A 20250-nucleotide genomic window follows, 5' to 3' on the forward strand; every position below is an offset into this window, starting at 1 on the left:
ATTATATTATTATTATTTTTTTTTTTTTTTTTTTTTTGCTCTATCACAGTCCTCCAATTCGACTGGGTGGTATTTATAGTGTGGGGTTCCGGGTTGCATCCTGCCTCCTTAGGAGTCCATCACTTTTCTTACTATGTGCGCCGTTTCTAGGATCACACTCTTCTGCATGAGTCCTGGAGCTACTTCAGCCTCTAGTTTTTCTAGATTCCTTTTCAGGGATCTTGGGATCGTGCCTAGTGTTCCTATGATTATGGGTACAATTTCCACTGGCATATCCCATATCCTTCTTATTTCTATTTTCAGATCTTGATACTTATCAATTTTTTCCCTCTCTCTTTCTCTTCAACTCTGTGTCCCATGGTATTGCGACATCAATGAGTGATACTTTCTTCTTGATTTGTCAATCAACGTCACGTCTGGTCTATTTGCACGTATTATTATTATTATTATTATTATTATTATTATTTTATTATTATTATTATTATTATTATTATTATTATTATTATTATTCAGAAAAAGAAAAAACACCGGTTCAAATGGAACAAGCCCACCAAAGGGGCTACTGACTTGGAATCCCAGATGCTCCCAAGGAATATTATTGTGTTCATTATAAAGAAGTACTAGGAGCTAAAGGGAAACACAGAAAGAAGATATCTCACTTATTAAAAAAGAAACTAAACTGACAAATTAATAGATAAATAAAAATGTGAGTAAATTGTTAAAATGCAAGAATCGTATTAGGGTAGTAATGCATTACATCTTCGCTTGAACTTCCGAAGAGGTTCCCTTGCCACTGCATAATAAAGCTGGAAGAAAAGGTGAATGAATAATGAAACAATAGACACAGAACACAGTCAGAAACACCTTCCACATCTGAATAGCAATCTGAGGCAGTAAAAGGCTGCCTTTGTTTGTCTACTGAACGAAGCATATTAGTCATATGATAACCTTTAAATTGAATACTTTTCCCGTATGCAAAATTCGTTTCATGTCACACTCCAAGTTATTTTCGTAGGACATTTGTACACAAATTATTGCGAATTCACTGAAAAATCATCTTAATTAAATGTCGATGCATCATGGGAATCTCTGAGGTTGCACTAAAGATGTGTCAATACGTCAACATAGTTTGAAGTGTATGAGTAAGAGGTGATTATCAAAAGCAATATTGGACTTGGGAATTGTGAGTCAACCGATTCCAGTTTATAACAAGTGCGATCCGAACCTTTAGCTTACTCGGGCCAAGTGCTAAAACTACGGTCAAATAGAGCATTGTTTCACCAACGAAAATTAAAATAAATATGCTTTATATTATTAGAAATAATTTCTCTGTAATTTTTAACATGCACATTGTTTATTTTCAACATTTTCATTCTAATAAATAAATGATAAATATCCTATCCTAACATTCCTGTATCTTTAACTCAACGCAAAACACCTTTTTCGACCTTTTTAGGCTCTTCCATACACCTTTCCTACCCCCACAACAACAACTACAATAACAGAGTACTTTGTAGGCTTACTCGCCGAGTAGGCGAAAATGACCGCCAGTACGAAAGGTGGAAAAGGAGCAGTGGTCGATTTGTAAAGGTTTTGGAATAACTTAAGAGGGATATGAGAATAAATATGTCTTAACGGTTAGCCGAAGCAGAAAAGGCAGCAGGATCTCTGCAAACAGTTTGGAAGAGAAGATGAAGAGTCTATGGATGCCAAAGTTGTAGTGTGTGTGTGATGTGTTTAGGTACTGTTAAGTCAATCATCAATCAATCCAAGTGAGGCTGCTGTTGTGGACTGTTGAAATAGTTCATGAAATAAGAAGGGTTGAAAGGATGAACTGATAATGGTCATCAAAGATGAAGAATGTAGAATGAGGGGCGATAGGTTAATAGTGAGACGTGTCTATAATTTGGAAGCTTTGGAAAGAACAAAAGGAGAGACAAACAGTGTTCTGTGTCAGGACCCCTGTACTATCTAGGAAGTCCTACAGCCAGCCTTGTCACCCCGTAAGAGGGTAGTGCCGTCAGTGCATCTCACGCGGTGCACTGTAAGCATTAATTATGGTTCTTTGCAGCGTCCCATTAACTCCTAGCCGCAATTGTTTTCATTCATTTTTACTGTACCTTCATTCATATTCTCTTTCTTTCATCTTCCACCCTCTCCTTACACTTGTATCATAGTGTAACAGCGAGGTTTTCCTCGTTTCACCTTTCAGACCTCCTCGACTCCAACTCTGAATGACCTCATAGGTCCTAGTGGTTGGCCTTTGGCCTAAATTGTCTTTTCCAATTCCTACAGCCTTTTCAACATGGCGTCCTCCAGTTGCGCCCAGTGACCAAATAAAAACGCAACGTATTTTCGCTTCCAGAATAACACATAAACAATCCGTCTCAACAGCTTAACCCTTTTGGCCATCATCCACACTCGGCATTCGCCCTCTTCCACTTTCCACAGAGCAGAAACGACCCAACAACAATCAATCCTTCCATGAATCTTATCTCCTACGATCGTAGACAACACCTCTTCGCTTCCACACCTTTTTCGCTGCAGTATTCTGTTGCTTCCCTGCTTTTCCTACTCGGAAATGAACTGCAGTTCTCCTCATAACATTAAACATTACATTTCCTCCGACTTTCCACCTACCCCCATATTACCTCACTCACCGCATCCCCCCCACCCCCCACCCAACACCGTTCCCAATTACCCCCATATAACCTCACTCTTTGCTGTAAACTTTCAACTCGTTCCCTCGAAAAAAAAAAACTTCTTCTTCCAAACTGTTCCGCCAATTTGATCAGCGTTGATCATTATCACCGGGATACCAGAGAAGGGGGAGAGAGAGCAAAAACCTCCTCCCCTGAAAAGATGGCCAGTATTTTCCAGTCCAGACCCGGGACCCCCAAATTGACTCCTGGAAAAATAACAACACTCGCTAACGAACCGAACATTTTCCCGTTCCAGTGCCTGCGTTCCCACTTACAGCCTCGTTGACCTTAAAACTCGGCAATGAAACTGCCAAGTTTTCAGCTTTGGCGCCTCTCTTTGATTAGACTCGAGATTAAATTGTTTTTCGTCGTTCTTTTTTGTTTTTTGTTCTCATTAGCTAAAGTGCAGAGTGCTAATTGCACTGCATTATAAACTTTTCCACTTAAAAGTTGTTTACTTTTATTGCGAATGTCGATTAGTCGTTATATTTGAGACAGGTTTCGTTCTCTGTTTTGAGCTGAATATATAGAATTTAGGCCAAAGGCCAAGTGCTGGGACCTTTGAGGTCATTCAGCGCTGAAATGGAAACTGACAGCAAAAGATTTGAAAGGTGTAACAGGAGGAAAACCTCAAAGCAGTTGCACTGTGAAGCAAGTGTTAGGAGAGGGCTGAGGAAAGTAAGATGGAAGAAAGGCTGTATGAAAGGAGGTACAGTAAAATGAATGAAAAGTGGTTGCAGCTAGGGGCCTAGGGAAGGCACGCTGCAAAGAACTTTAAATAATGCCTACAGTGCACCGCATGAGGTCCACTGACTGCACTAACCCCTCTACGGGGCGTTCCTTGGTTTGTCGTCAGTTTGGAAATAAATTCTCTGAATCAAATCTGAAATTTACTTTCACAGACAGAGATCGAGAACTGACACCAGACTTCCATAAAAGAACACTCCTAAATAATAAGGGTTTAGCAAAATCATTACGAAACTTGAACGTTGTGGAAATAATGAAGGTTCGAGACGTTTCATCTCATTTCTTTACTCTTTCTTCAGATGTTCTGCTAAACACAGACACACCAACCTTAGAGGGGTAGTGGCATTAGTGCACCTCATGCGGTGCACTGTAGGCATCACTTATGGTTCTTTGCAGCGTCCCTTCGGCCCCTAGCTACAACCTTTTTCATTGCTTTTACTGTACCTCCATTCATATTTTCCTTCTTCCATCTTGCTTTCCTGAAACCTCTCCTAACAATTATTTCATAGCTTTCCTCCTTCTGTGACGCCTTTTCAAACCTTTTGACTCTCAATTTCCGTTTCATTGCCGAATGACCTCATAGATCCCAGCGGTAGGCTTCTTATATTTCAATTAAACACAGAAACACACACATACAGACATACAGAAAAGCGTGTCACCATTCGTGTACGTAACGACTTCAGGACACGGAAACACGATTTATAAAAACTTACGTAGAAAAAATTGGAGTCCTCAAAATATGTTGGAGTCAAAACAAGACTTTGTCTCGTCGTATTTTTACCTTTTGGGGAAAAAGAATCGTGTTTACCGCAAAACTGCGGAAACTCGAAAATTGGAATTTCTGATTCGTATGGGCTGTGTTTCTGCCTTGTTTGTGCTGTCACACAGAAAAAATGCTGCATTTCCCCCTCACGCGTTGCAGAAGACGAAGAGCCTCGGGATTTCCTGGCTCTGGTATTCTGCTCCGATTGTTTTTATGGGTTTTGTGAACCGTGTTCTGTTAAACGTGCCGTTATGTTGCTGTCTTTCTGAAACTATAAACGATTAAAAAAAAGTCTTTTGATCTATAGTCGTGATGTTTCGTACATACCTTTGTGATCATGTTTTATATATATATATATATATATATATATATATATATATATATATATATATATATATATATATATAATATATATATATATATATATATATATATATATATATATATATATGATATATGAATAAAGACAAAGGCCTTACAGCGATACTCCATTGTTTCACATTTGCTTCGTGGCTTTTGCCTTTATTCATGTATATATATTATATATATATATATATATATATATTATATATATATATATATATATATATATATATATATATATATTCACTCATTCACTATCTTCCGTTTTCTACTATTTTGCGACATGAAGGAATGAAACCGTCCAAGAAAACTTCCAAAACATTAGCGGTCTTCTTATACATCTGCCCAGAAGGGTCATTAATAGTGTGGCTCATTCACCGTCACTGATGGTACTTCAATCTCATGGACTAAGCACTCCTTCTCTCTAACTTATCATCCCTCAAGCCCTCCTCGAGAGTGAACCATCTGAAAACACTCTTATCTCTGTCATCTTTTTAATCCTTCTCATGCCCCTTTGTGCCGGCTATTAGTCTGTCCGTCTGCACTTTTTCCTGCTGAGGCTAGAGGGCTGCAAATTGGTATGGTGATCATCCACCCTCCAGTCATCGACCATACCAAATTGCAGCCTCCAGCATCAGTAGCTTTTATTTGATTTAAGGTTAAAGTTCATCATAATGGTGCATTTGGCAACGATATAGACCAGGCCACAACCAGGTCGTGGTTAAAGTTTTATGGGCCACGGCACATACAGCCTTATACAGAAACACCGAAATATAGATCTATTTTAGGTAGCCTTGGTTACACGCTGTACAGAAAACTTGATTGCGCCGAGGAAACTTCGGTGCATATTTTGCTTGCTTTACTTGCTCTCTAACTACTCATATAAATTATTACAACAAGCACTTGATCTTGACATTCTCTTCCCTGTCTAAAACCACTGTTCTTCACCTATCAACCCTTCTGTCATTTGATCTAGTTTCTTAATCAAAACATATATTCCTTGATACTAAGGCTCAGTACCAAACAAAAACTTCTTTCAGTTTCAAACTCTAGGTAAATGTTATAGGTAAACCTCTTGGATATTTTACAATCGCCCACATTATTATTATTATTCAAAGGAGAAGAACCCCATTCATTTGGAACAAGCCCACCACAGGGGCCATTGACTTGAATTTTAAGCTTCCAAAGAATATGGTGTTCATTACATCCTATTAAAAAGCAATAATTATTCCTTTTAGCCATTCCAGGCAACTTTTCCTGTATCCAGACTTGTTTAGCCACTGATCTACACTTTCATTACCATCTTTCCATTCTTCAAACTCTTAATTGCTCACCATACATCCCAACAGCCATTTGTGCCAGTATTCTCAAACTTGCAGTAACTCCTTCCACTACCCTGTCATACCATACTACTCTGCCTCTTTACTGTTTTTTCCATTCAACTAATTTTTAAGATTTTCCATCGAACTAGAGAGGCATTCTCTCTAGATATTAACTCTTCTTCAGTAGAGTATTTTTTTGCAAAGGTTCCATTCCTTATAAACTTTCTCAATTTATTTGCTTGCAATGTGGTATAACGTCTTGTCCTTGAAATACTCAGCCAGATTTACGTTTTTGTTATATATATATATATATATATATCTATATATATATATATATATATATATATATATGATTGTAAATGGATGTGGTAACTCCTGCACCCACCTTTGACAGGTGCTGAAGTAGCTGAATAATCTAGTGCCCAACTCACGTTTGCTAGATCCAGAGATCATTCCTAGTTTACTACCCACTTGTTCACCCAGCTGTTAATGGGCACCAACCTTGGCTGGGGTAAAATAAAAAGAGCGGGGGGGATGGGGCTAGCAACTACACCCCTTTGGACTTGCTGAGAAATCAGAAGATTGTACACTTTTGGCACCACCTCCTTTAAAATCTACTACATAATTAAAGCATATTGGATCCCCAAGAATTGTTGGGCCCTTGGGCAACTGCCTAGCATGCCCATATGCCGAAACAGCCGGTGTAAGTCTGTATATGTAAACAAACCATCTCGATAACGGATCAATGGCTTTGGACAAATCTTGGTCAAAACATTAGCTTGGGGACTACTTGCAGATGGTTAATGTTTGGTGGATAGTGCATGTGAAGATTGTTTGACTTTGACATTATTCAATTTAATCTTGATGAAAGTAAATAAAAATGAAACTCTAAGAAACCTGAATTAAAAACCCGTAGCTGAATTACGCAATAAAATGTGCGGGGAATTTTACGAAAATTCAACCAGAATTAGACATAGTCATACCTACAAGTTAACAGAGTTTGAGATTAATCTCTGCCCTGGGTATGGAATCTTTAGGTTGCAGAGCATTTACAAGAAGATCTCAGTCATTGGGAGTCTGTGGTCTCAAAACACATTATTATTATTACTATTTTTAGAAGTATATGCAGACACTCATACAGAAACTTCCTGAGTGCCATCACCTGCAAAGTACTACGGAATTCTCATGAGTAGAAAAGAAGAAAGGGAAAATAAAGTAAAGCAACTGCACATAAGATTAAACAAGCAATATTTAACGACTTGACATTAACATCACCATCGCCACAAAGCATTAAGTAGACAGAATAAAGTGTGCTTTCCCTTGCAGGTGTCAGGAGCCATAGCCGTTACGCCCCAAGGGAAGATGAAAGGGTTGCACTAGACACCAGCTTATTTTTGAGAGGTAAGAAGAGAAGTCCCTTTTTCACGACTAGGCTAACACGCATGGACGTAGCGTCAAGGACGCAGTCAGTAATAGTGTCAGTAATAGTGTAGTCATGTTCTCGCAGTTGTATGGACTTTAAGATCCCAAATGCAACCAAGAAGTAGTATAGTACAAATAAACAGGCATGAACTGAACTTGAACTGAACTGTAACATCGTGAATAAAGTCTAAATACTGTAGGCAATTTTTTACAATCATATGGCTTGTAAGATTCTAAATACAGCCACTAAACGTAGGTAGTATCACCTAAATTAACAGCCATGGAGTAAAACATCACAACTGCAGGCACTAAATAGTACAGTCAATGTTTCGCAATCTGGAACCTAGTCAAAAATAATTAGCAGAGACATGGACTGGAATATCAGAATGCAGTCACTAACTGCAGTTATATGGACTCCAAGATCCTAAATTCAGTCATTAAATAGTATAGTATCCTTTATGGCAACTAAAGTAACATGCATGGACTATAACATCAAGAATGCAGTCGCTAAATACTGTAGTATAGTCACTTTTTCACAGTTATATGGACTCTGAGATAATAAATGCAGTCACTAAATAGTATGCTAACTTTTCACAATATGCAACTAGCATGGACCATTATATCTCAATGCAATTATTAAATAGTAGTCATATTTTTTAATTAAGAAGCATGGACTAAAATTCTGAATACACTTACTAAATTGTAGATCCCTGTACATATTTGAACTTTTATGATTTTTCGTTGTTCATGGTTGGGGTGGGGTGTTGGGACCTTTAAGGACTGACAGAGCCGTTAATATTCTAAGTGAATCTGTACAAATGTCTTAGCAATTTTGCAGATTAAATTTTGGGTAAGTGTAAATAGACTGTCTCCTAAATTCAAATGAATTTGTATTGGCACATTTTTTTTATGAAAGATATTGGGCAAATGTATTTGAAATGAAAATAGAAAAGACATTTTGGTAGTTTGCGAGATATTCATCAAGTCATCCAAATTTTAAATATTTCTACACTATACATCCGTGAAATGTTATATAAAACTCAAATAAATTTCTAAAACTGGGTGAATTATACCTTAGAAAAAGAGAATTAAACAAAAACAACTTTATCACTTTACACTCACATCTTCTCCTAGAATCTAGAGAATGTAACTATCATCAATCTTGGTGTTTGTGAAGTAAACGTACTCAAGTGAGCACGACTGAAACGCTTGACAACGCAAACAATTGCTGTGTAGTCACGGAATCAGCCATTGCAAAACGTCATCCTCTGCAGATTTGCAGATAACTTTAACTTGGCAAAGGACAGTGACCATCCTGGCATACTAGATGTGCTAAGAGTCGACACAGCTCAGCCAGTTTTGGGTGGACTTCGCAGTCTGGTGGTCCTAACTTCAAGCCCTGCTCATGGCCTGATAGATTTCACTGACAGTGTGACTTTAGCAGCCTAAGTAGAACGTCGTCCAATTGGAACTTCAAAAGTTTAAAAGAGGATGGTGTGCATTGATACCCTAGTACTATTCTCCAGGCATTTTACGACGTTATCTACTTATTAATTTATTTTTCCCTTTTGATAACCGAGATCTCTTCTTCCTGTTCCCTTTACCTTCTCTCATTCTTCCTAATGAACACCATAATATTCTTTGGAAGTTTGAATTTCAAGTAAATGGCCCCTGTGAGATTGTTCCATATGAACAGGGTTCATCTACTGAATAATAATAATAATAATAATAATAATAATAATAATAATAATAATAATAATAATAATAATAAGTAAACTGGCTCACAGTTATACCTGCTTAGTCAACAACCACCTCTGCCTGGTTCTACTTGGTCCCAGCTTGGGTAGAAAGCAGACTTGAGTACTGGTCATATTTGTAAATATTTGGCCCTTAGGACATTGTGCGCCTGTTCAGTGACCTGTTTCTTGCTTCCGCTCTCCATGAACGACTTTTAACCTCATGGTGGAGCTGATACGGTAATTTCCAGCATTTTATCCCATGAAATATGCAAACCCGTATTTATGTCTGCAAGCCAGGGATGATTTCAAAAGGTGATAGAACTGCTTATCCTGCAATTTGTAGCCATGCTTCCTTTCAAATGGAATTGTCAGCCGTTTCATCTTGTTTACACATCAACGTGTGCTAGCATCCACCAAAATCAACTTCCGTACCATAACTGTATGACCAGCAAAGTGCCAAGATGTGCCGAGAACAGCAGCTTAAGCTACATTGGCTTCATTTTCTCTTCTGCTTTCTGTGCACAATGGTGTTTTGGGACGGAAGGGGGAATGGCAAAAGGATATTGAGAACGCTCATTAGGTCTCTGGGATTAAATGAGTAATTAATAAATCTCTGACATAATAGGTTCTGACAGCATGTACTGACATGATAAAAATGAGGAGCATATTGTTTAAATAAGCAACTCCAGTGGATGGCAGAAATTATAAGTATAAGGCGTCACTGCAGTCCTGATTTCTCCTCTGTGCGCTAGTTCGAATCCACGATAAGACTATCAACTCAAAAATTCCCCTTCGGTTAACATATATGAAAATATATTAATTCCGAGGTAGAGCGAATTGGATATTATAGGACATTTGTAACTTTAATGCTTGTATAGAGACATACACACACACACACATTTTATATATTATATGTATGACATATATATATATATATATATATATATATATATATATATATATATATATATATATATATATATATATAATATATATATATATATAATATATATATTATATATATATTTTATATATCATATATATATATATATATATAATATATATATATATATATATATTTATATATATATATATATATATATATATATATAGATATATATATTATATATATATATTTATATATACTATAATATAAAATATTATATTATAATATATATAATATATTATAATAATATATACAATATTGGTTGACCTATACTCAGGAAGTCTGCAAATCTCTACAACTTCCCCCACCTTTGATCGTACCAAAGTCTAGCAAACTAATAATTCAGGAGGACCCTCGCTACCATCCACCTACATTCTCTTGGCAGGAGAAATTTATTGTGTTACTGTAGCGCTCTGGAGTCTGTCCCCACAGACGATATATGTATATATATATATATATATATATATATATATATATTATTTATATAATATATAATATTATATACATACATGCATATATATATATAGATCTATATCTATCTATATCATATATATATATATAATATATATCTATATATACATATATACATACGTACCATTATATATACAGTCATATATATATTATATATAATATATATATATATATATATACTATATATATCATATAAACTCTCGTGACAACCGTGTTTAGAGGGCTTCACGGTACATCCTGAATTCTTGGTTCCGAGGTTCGCGCCCACGAGCCGACGAATTTCTTTTCGACTAAGAAATTCCCCTTCGGTTAACTTATACGATAATATTATTAATTCCAGGTAGAGTGATAAGATTATATATATATATATATATATATATATATATAAATAAGATCACTTCCTCCCCCTCACACACTCCTTTACCACGGGCGGACTGGGACCTGCCTAGCCAATAGCTTTCCCGATAACGTATTCAGTGGTGAGAGAGGCTGCAGAAGATACTGTCAGCAGATTACAAACGTCTAAAGCCGAAGGACTGCCAGGAACTTTGATCCTTACGGACTGGCGACCCAAGGACCACATCTTGACCTGACCTCTCAGCACGAGAGAAAGCTCTCTCCGTTTATTTGGAACCAGGTAGGGGTAGGATGGCGCCTCTGAAGGATTCGGGTGGGGGGTGGGGGTGGGGGAAAGGATGGGGAAGGATTCTTATTGACCTTAAAGGATGCCACTCACAATAATAAAAGTAGACTCATGCGCCATTCTCGAAGGGTCGTCGTGTCTTTACGAAAAAGGAAATGATTTATTTTCCTAATTAAGAATATATTATTATGTTTAGTATTGGTAATCCGACAAGTATCATTCATACTGTCGGCTGTGTAGACCTAGGTGACATTTCTCTTACTCTTTATCATTTTTCTTATCTTTATCGTTGTAACAACTGGAATTTTCACCGGTGGTAACTTGGAGAAGTATATATATATATATATATATATATATATATATATATATATATATATATATATATATATGTGTGTGTGTGTGTGTGTATGTATACTCATATGAGTTTCTTTTCCTATAATATATTCCAACTGTATAATATGAAGATAAAAAGAAGGCCCATGAAACACTACTTAAACATTGCAACTATATATAATTTCGGATACTTCTTCTGTATCCCTGTTTACTGAGATATACTTGGATACAGAAGGAGAATGATCATACATATATATATATATATATATATATATATATATATATATATATATATATATATATATATATATGTTACTAAGTACGTATAGTGTTTAAATTTTTTAAGACAAAAAATTAAAATCAACTGTCAGGTATCAATACTGAATATCTTATCACGTTGCAAAGCTAAAAGATATAAATAAAAACAATTCATTTCACTGTTACCACAGTGACTTCATTCATAGTTCACTGGATCATTCATGATGGTTAACCTTAAATGGCGTTGCAAGTCTACTAAGCATAACAGAGCTGTTTTATGACCGAACAAGTCACTCACCATATACTCCTCGAACAGAATGAAATATAGAATTTAGGCCAAAGGCCAAGCGCTGGGACCTATATGGTCATTTAGTGCTGAAACGGAATTGTGAATAGAAAGGTTTGAAAGGTGTAACAGGAGGAAAACCTTTTGCAGTTGCTAGGAGAGGATTGAGGAAAGTAAGGTGGAAGAAAGAGAATATGACCGGAGGTACAGTAAAAAATATGACAGTAGTTGTAGCTAGGGGACCAAAGGGACGCTGCAATGAACCTCAAGTAATGCCTACAGTGCACCGCGTGAGGTACACCAGCGGCACTATCACCCACAGGGCCAGGTGACACCACATGTTACTCTCCCAGGGATGATTAGAAGGACATGTCCAAGCCATCTTCATTTTTCGCTTACTTGGGGAGTAAGCCTACATTCTGTGTTTTTTGTTTTTTTGGGGGGGGGGGTGGGGGGGTGGAGGTGGGGGGGGGGGGGGGGGTGTGGGAAAGCCCCTTGGCAAAGCCTAAAGATACAGGAATTTTAGGATAGGATATTTATGATTCATGTCATCAGAAAACCCAGTTAGGGAATAAACACTGTTATCAACGATTTCAATAATACCAGTAGGGAGCAATTACATCAGAAATATTGACAATAACTACCAAAAGACGTTTCAGAATTGAAAACAAACATAGAATAGAACAGAAGGCTAAATATGGATTTTAGACCAAAGGTCAAAGGCCGGGACCTATGAGGTCATTCAGCGCTGACGCGCATTGAGAGTAAAGAAGTACGAAAGTTGTAACAGGAGAGAAACATCGCAGTTGTTATACTTTGGAACAATTGTTAGGAGAGAGTGGAAAAGTAAGACGGAAGAAAGAGAATATGAAAGGAGGTACAGTAAAAGGAAAATAGAGACAAATCTACAGGGTGTCCATGAAGTCCCAATACCATTACAATTCTTAGTGCTCAGAATGGTACTGGCACTTTCTGGACACCCTGTATAAGATCTTTAATTCCCATTTAGGTTCCATCCCAAAAAGGTGATGAACTCTAGGTTAGTATTCTGCCACAGTATCCAGAACACGTGACATAATCCTCTTGGCCATGTAGTGGTTTGGTTATAAAAAAACGAGGCGTGATCCGGCCTTCAGCTTTCTCGGGATGTGTACAAGATTTTCCCCTCGTGCATAAGTTGTAAACATTATATTCGTAACTTAACATAGAATAAAACGTGCTGAAATCTACAGTCAAACAGAGCCTTGTTTCACCAACGAAAATTAAAATGAATACACTGTATTTTATTGGAAATTATTTTTCTGTACTTTTTAGCATGCACATTATTTACTTTTTACATTTTCATTCTCATAAATAAATCATTATTATCCTATCCTAAAATTCCTGTATATTTAACTCGACGTGAAACACCTGTTCCAGACTTTTTTAGGCTCTTCCATAACCTTTCCTACCCCTAACAAGAACAAGAACAACAACAACAACCACAGCAAAGTAGTTTGTAGGCTTACTCCCCGAATAAGCAAAAATGTGTTTAGGAGTTTGTTATTGTGAAAAACTTGCTAAAATATGTCCTGAATCTGATTAAACTTTAAAAGTTTAGTAAGTTGAAGTTGCCAGTGTTACTTGAGACGACAAATAAAATGTCTTCCACCACAGGTGATCATCCCAGGTGGTAAATTGTAAGCAGTCCGTTAAATCTATATCATATAACTTTTCAACTTTCTATAAATTTGCAAGGTAGAATTCTGATCATTTGACATTTCCTCGTCTTATTTTACTTAATCCGTAGAGAATGTAATAGTCGTGTGCGACATCAAAAACATAGCAGTAAAGTCAGAATAGTTCTAGTGCTACAAAGTAGCAAAGTGCTGCTGATCAGCATAAGCTGCTGGTAGTAAATAAAGGACATCTCACCCAATGGAGTCTTCATTGTGTAACGTGGCCACTGTCGTGTGCTAATTAAGGAATGATCTACTTTAAATCTTGTATAATTTGTAGCTATTCTACGTAAATCTTGAATAGTTCTTCTCCTTGTTCCACAGAATCTCACTATGGCCTGCCAATTCAAACGGTGACAGTCAATGTGGGACAAACGGCGAGGCTGACCTGTTTTGTGCAAACACCAGGAGATTACAAGGTCAGTTTTCCAAATTTTCAACCATCTGAGCAATCTTACAAGAAAACACATTTTCTGTTCTGTATGTTGTGTCCTTGATATCTCTGCATCTAAATGTCCAGTCTTTTGCAGGCCATACACCTGTAGATTGTTAACGTTCTCTGCCATTTGAAATCTAGTTCAATTAAGTTCTTGCAAAGTTTCTGCAAGATGTTGCATGATGCACGCACAAATCTTTATGGAAACAGCTTCTTTTGTGTGTCTAGAACCCTTCTAAAAGGTAAATACACTAGTATTGTGGGCTCCTTGAGGTAGATTTAGATGTACAGTCAAAGTCAAAAGTCCACATTAAGGAAGCTGCCCACTGTATGTTGTAAAAGTAATAACCAGGGTGCGTTCACAGATAAGTGAAGTTTAACGTGCCTGATACCTCAGAAAATACCACCAAGGTTGCTTTACCTATTATGAAATTCAGGTTTTCTTAGAACAAACTAGCTTTCACAGCATTCTGCATAATTTAGATAAGAGCAGAGTTTCCCTTTTACTGTCATGTGGGATTTCTCATTTATTTTAAAACAAAGATTTCCAGTTTTTGTAGCATGGGACTTTTCACTTGCTGTAGAAGAGGGTTATCTATATAATCTCTAGAGAAAGGCTTTCTATTTAGTATAGACTGAGTTTTTAATCTACTGTAGAGTAAGGTTTCCCATAGACTGCAGAGCAGGGCTTTCCACTTGAAGAAGAGAAAGATTTTCTATTTACAGCAGATCAAAGTTCACTATTTCTTGTAGAGCAGGGCTTTCCATTTACTCTACAGGTGTTAAAGTTTCATGTAGCGCAGTCTTTCCGTTTATTGGACATCCTATTCACAGTATTGTATAGGTTTTCATTTAAGTAAGTTAGGGTTTTCTATTTACTGTGTAATACAACTTTCCATTTGCTGCGGAGGTTTTTCAATTTACTTTAGGATATGAGCTTACATTTATTGATGATCACTACCTTCTGATTACTGCAGAGAAGGACTTTCGGTATACTGTAGGGTAGGCGAAGGTTTTTCCATTTTCTGCAGAGCAGGTAATTCCCTTTATCATAGAGCAGGGCTCCTTCGTATCATGTAGTGCTAGGCTTTTCATTCTCTGTAGAGAAGTCTTTCACTGAACTGTAGTGTAGTTCTTTTAATTGCTGTTGAATAGGGCTTTCCAGTGCCATAAAAGCAGGGCTGTACATTAGCTGTTTGCAACATGGGGTTTCCATTAATTAGTATTACCTTTATTCTTCTTATTTATACTTTTAATACAACCTGCTCCTTCTCCGAAACCAGGTGGCTTGGATGAAAAAAGTGACCAACATCGTCCTGTCGGTGGGGGAAACTGTGATCATCAGGGATCCCAGGATGTCCGTGCAGAGAGAGCAGAGATCGACCTGGATCCTCACGATCACCAACGTCACCATCAAGGACCACGGATACTACACCTGCAACATAAACACTCTACCCCCGACGTCCATCCACGGGTTCTTAAACGTCGTAGGTACGCGGGGAGCCAAGGGGGTTTAATTGCTTCCCTTGGTTGCTTAGTTTCCGTGGACATTAGACATTCTGGGTTTCATACAGAGGTCCTGTCTCCAAAAGGACAGAATTCATTTCAGCAGCGCTGCTTCCTCAAACTCTCTTTGTTATGTTAGCTCAAGAGAACAGTTTGATTACGATGGCCTCATTTCCAGCGAAGTTGCTCGGATAATGGAGCTGAGAAAGCATGCTGTTATATAATAATAATAATAATAATAATAATAATAATAATAATAATGAATAATTCTAGGATTTTTAGAGCCAAACGATTATAAAAAGTAAAACCTAAAAAAGACGAGAATAAAGAGGCAAATGAAAGGATCAATAAGCAATACCGACATTAAAAAAAGCCACGTCTAAGCCTATGCAATTAACTTTGAAATACAATCATTGCCTGGATAAACTGCGGGGATATTACCCAGCGAGATTATTACGAAATATAAAACAGGAGCCTCGAAGCTGAAATGGGGGATCTATAACCATTACGTTAATATCAATTTCCAGCGGGAAATCGAGCCCTTAATCCAAGTAACACTGATGAGAGTGCAATACTTACTCGAGGTTTCATTGTTATCGCTCCGTCCAAACTGTAACTAATCTGCTCTTCATTGTTATTGCTGGAGCGTTTGTTCATCGGGACGGAGATGGCGGAGGAGCCGTTACAGAGGCTGGTCATGTCTGCTACTACTACTGATACTACTGCTTTGCTCGAGTCGTCGTCTTCTTCATCTAAACTTTAAATCTTTCCTTGTTTTAACTTGCAATTGAATTTCTCGTACCGATAGATAACCTCAAAGGCAACTTTTCTCCTAAATACAAATTCTTCAGTATCAAATCCTCATTAGAATAGATTATAGAATTTAGGCCAAATCCCAAGCACTGGGACTTAAGAGGTCATTCAGCGCTGAAATGGAAATTGACGGTAAAAGGTTTGAAAGGTGTTGCAGGAGGGAAGCCTCAAAGCATCTGCACTATGAAACAATTATTAAGAGTGGATGGAGAGTAAGACGGAACAAAGAGAATATGAACGGAGGTACAGTAGAAGGAATGAAAGGGGTTGCATCTAGGGGCCGAATGTACATACCGCCAAGAACCTTAAGTAATGTCTACAGTGCACCGCATATTGTGTACTGACGGCACTACCTACTTATGGGTTAAATCCTCATCAGGATATAAGCATCTATGCCCAGAACCTAAATTCGACAGGAAACCGTACAACAGTTGAAAAAAAAAAAATAACAGCTTAGAGCTCTCTTGATGGCAGAGTGCATATAGTCACTGTTAACCTACTTCTAACCCTAAGAGGCACAGGTTCGAATCCTATCAGGGCAGGAGGACGGACTTATCATAAATAATTTCCCCACGAGTTTGAGCTATTCCCAAGGTCGAGTGCATTTGATATTAACGGATTATTTGTGGGTGAAATCTGACTATAGTACATGTATGTTTTTTATAATGAAATACGCACACATATAAATATAGACACCGCCCTTCCAACCTTCCAGAGCCGCCCGTGTTGGACGACAAGGACGAGGAGCTGTGGGTGATGGAAGGAATGAAAGCGGTCCTCAGCTGCTCCGCCCACGGAACCCCGATTCCTTCCTACAAGTGGTTCAGAGAAGACTACAGTCGCATCAGGCTCAATTCTTCCACGTACGGTAAGGTTATGGCTGGATGCTTATTATTTTCATCTAGTTTTTTTTTTTTATTATTCATTTCTGTGTAGATATATTGAAAAAATTGACCTCGTGTGTTTGTGTATGCATATATGTATAAATATACATATATAATATATTTTCAAAAATATGATATAGAAGTATATATGAAATACATTTTATATATATGTATATATAATATATAATAATTATTTTCAAAAAATATAATATGTACATATGACAAATATATCTCTTTTATTATATATTATAAAATATATATATATATATATTAAATAATATATATTATATCTATATAGATAATATATATTATATAATATATATATTAGATTATATATATATATATAATATATCTGTATATATAATATTTATATATCTATATGTATATATATATTCTATATATATATATATATATATATATAAATATATATATATATAAATCTACATAATATATATGATATATATAGATATCTTATCTTATATATATATATATATTTATCTATATAATTAATATATAGATATATATTAATCTATAATCTATAATCTTATATATATATATATAATAATAGATATATAATATAATATATATTATATATATATGTATATATATATATATAATGTAAATATACACATGCTCCACATTTGCACAAGTATATATATAATATATGGTTAAAATCTATATATATATATAATATATAATATATACATATATTATATAATAATATATATATATTATAATATATTATATAATACTTTATATATTTTATTATTATATATATATATATATATATAATATATATCTATATCTTATTACTATATATATATATTAATATTATATATATATGTATATATATTATATATTCTATATATATGTATATCTATATATATTAATGTAAATATACACATGCACATTTGCACACGTATTATATATATATATGTATATATATATATATATATATATATATATATATATATATATATATATATATGTATATATATAAAACTTTTCTTGCCGCTCACACCAGACCCCATAGATCTGTTTCTATCTTTTGTAACGCATAATTTTTTTTTAATCCAATGGTGTTGCCCATTTTCCCACCCATCTTTTTAAATAACAGTTCAATTCATCCAGTCGTTGTGCAAAAAAAAAAGGAAAAATGCCTATTTTTACAATGAATAAAAATCATATTTTTACAATGAATAAAACTCACAAAGAAAGATGCCGGGGATATAAATTATGCAATCCAGTACTTACATGACTGGAAGCATTGTAAACCTTTCATTTTCGCTTGCTCGGGGAGTAAGCCTACAAACTACTTTGTTATTGTTGTTCTTGTTCTTGTTAGGGGAGGATAGGAAAGGTCTGAAAAAGGTGTTTCGCGTTGAGTTAAAGATACAGGATTTTTAGGATGGGATATTTATGATTTATTTATTATAATGAAAATGTAAAAAAATAAATAGTGTGCATGTTAAACATTACAGAACAATTATTTCATTATTTCTAATCAAATATAACGTACTCATTTTCATTTTCGTTAGTGAATCCACGCTCTATTTGACCGTAGATTTTAGCACGTGCCTCGAGTAAGCTGGAGTTAGGATCACGCCTTGTTTATGAAGTGATTTGAAGGATTACATATTTAGGTAGGAACAATAAATGATCATATTTATTTTTCTAGCATTAAAAGATCTCACTTGTTCAATCTTTAAATTTATTCAGGCAAAACGGATCTCAATGGGCGGTCTCGTGTTTCCGAATTTCTTGGACATAATAACGATTGATTGATTGGTTAAAAATGATCTGGCGTCATGTTGACAAATGATGCTCAATATTTTATATTAGCAAATGCTAAATTTATAATGACAAATAATGATAAAGTTATATTGACAACTGATGATAGTTATATTGCCAAATGATGATAAAGTTATACTGACAAATGCTAAATTTATGATGGCAATTGATGATAAAGTTATATTGACCAATGATAATGTTAAATTGACAAATTATGATACATTTTTACAGACAAATGATGATAGAGTTACATAGACTACTATTGATAAAGTTATATTGACAAATGATAATGTTATATTGACAAATTATGATAAATGTATACAGACAAATGATGATAAAGTTACATAGACAACTATTGATAAAGTTATATTGAAAAATTATGATACATTTATACTGACAAATGATGATAAAGTTATATTGACAAATGATCTTAAAGATTCTTGAGACTGTCTTCCCTTCCCCCTCCAAGTTTTATTCACTTCCTCTTAGAAGCCAACTTCCATATCAAATTAGATACAAGGAGCTATTTCTTATTATTATTTTAGATTAGAATAGAATATAAAATTTACCCCAAAGTCCAAGGGTTGGGACCAACGAGGTCATTCATCGCTGCAAGGAAAATGAGAGTAGAAAGGTCTGAAACAACTGTTAGGTGAGGGTTGAGGAAAGTAAGATGGAAAAGAATATGAACGGAGATACGGTAAAAGGAATGAAAGGGGTTGCATATACGGGCCTTGGAAGGGATGCTGCAAGGAACCTTAAGTAATGCCTACAGTGCACCGCGTGAGGTGAGCTTATGGGACTACCCCATACGGGGCATGTCCTACAAGGCTTCTTAATACTCTTTACAAGCAGAGGACAAAGAAGTACTACAGAATAGGTTTATTTATACCCTTTTAGAGTATTAAAAGCCATTATCAGTAAAGCAAGTTCATCCACTTTGATTTTTGACGAGTAGAATATATAATAGATAGTGCCAAAACTGGCTTCGGCCCTTAGCTGCAACCCCTTTCGTTCCTCTTACTGTACCTCCGTTCATATTCCCATTCTTCCATCTTGCTATCCACCTTCTCCTGACAACTGATTCATAGTGCAAATGAACAAGGT

The 20250-nt window shown here is 35.8% G+C and overlaps 1 protein-coding gene across 6 annotated transcripts in view; it reads left to right on the forward strand.

Annotated features, from left to right (window-relative positions):
- The window catches only part of LOC135208058 (neuronal growth regulator 1-like), a 40712-nt gene that overhangs the window by 10380 nt on the left and 10082 nt on the right, over positions 1-20250 (forward strand). For 5 of the 6 annotated variants that reach the window (XR_010313111.1, XM_064240203.1, XM_064240201.1 and 2 more), the window contains exons 3-6: positions 7224-7298; positions 14038-14132; positions 15433-15640; positions 17184-17336. Coding sequence is in view for 5 of the 6 variants with exons in the window: in XM_064240203.1 (XP_064096273.1) it covers positions 7224-7298; positions 14038-14132; positions 15433-15640; positions 17184-17336 (531 nt within the window). In the remaining variant the exon portion in view is untranslated. The remainder of the gene's footprint in view (positions 1-7223; positions 7299-14037; positions 14133-15432; positions 15641-17183; positions 17337-20250) is intronic. The other variant, XM_064240205.1, reaches the window with a different exon arrangement.

This window comes from Macrobrachium nipponense, chromosome 34 (assembly GCF_015104395.2).
Source record: "Macrobrachium nipponense isolate FS-2020 chromosome 34, ASM1510439v2, whole genome shotgun sequence".
In the NCBI taxonomy this organism is placed as follows: Eukaryota; Metazoa; Arthropoda; class Malacostraca; order Decapoda; family Palaemonidae; genus Macrobrachium; species Macrobrachium nipponense.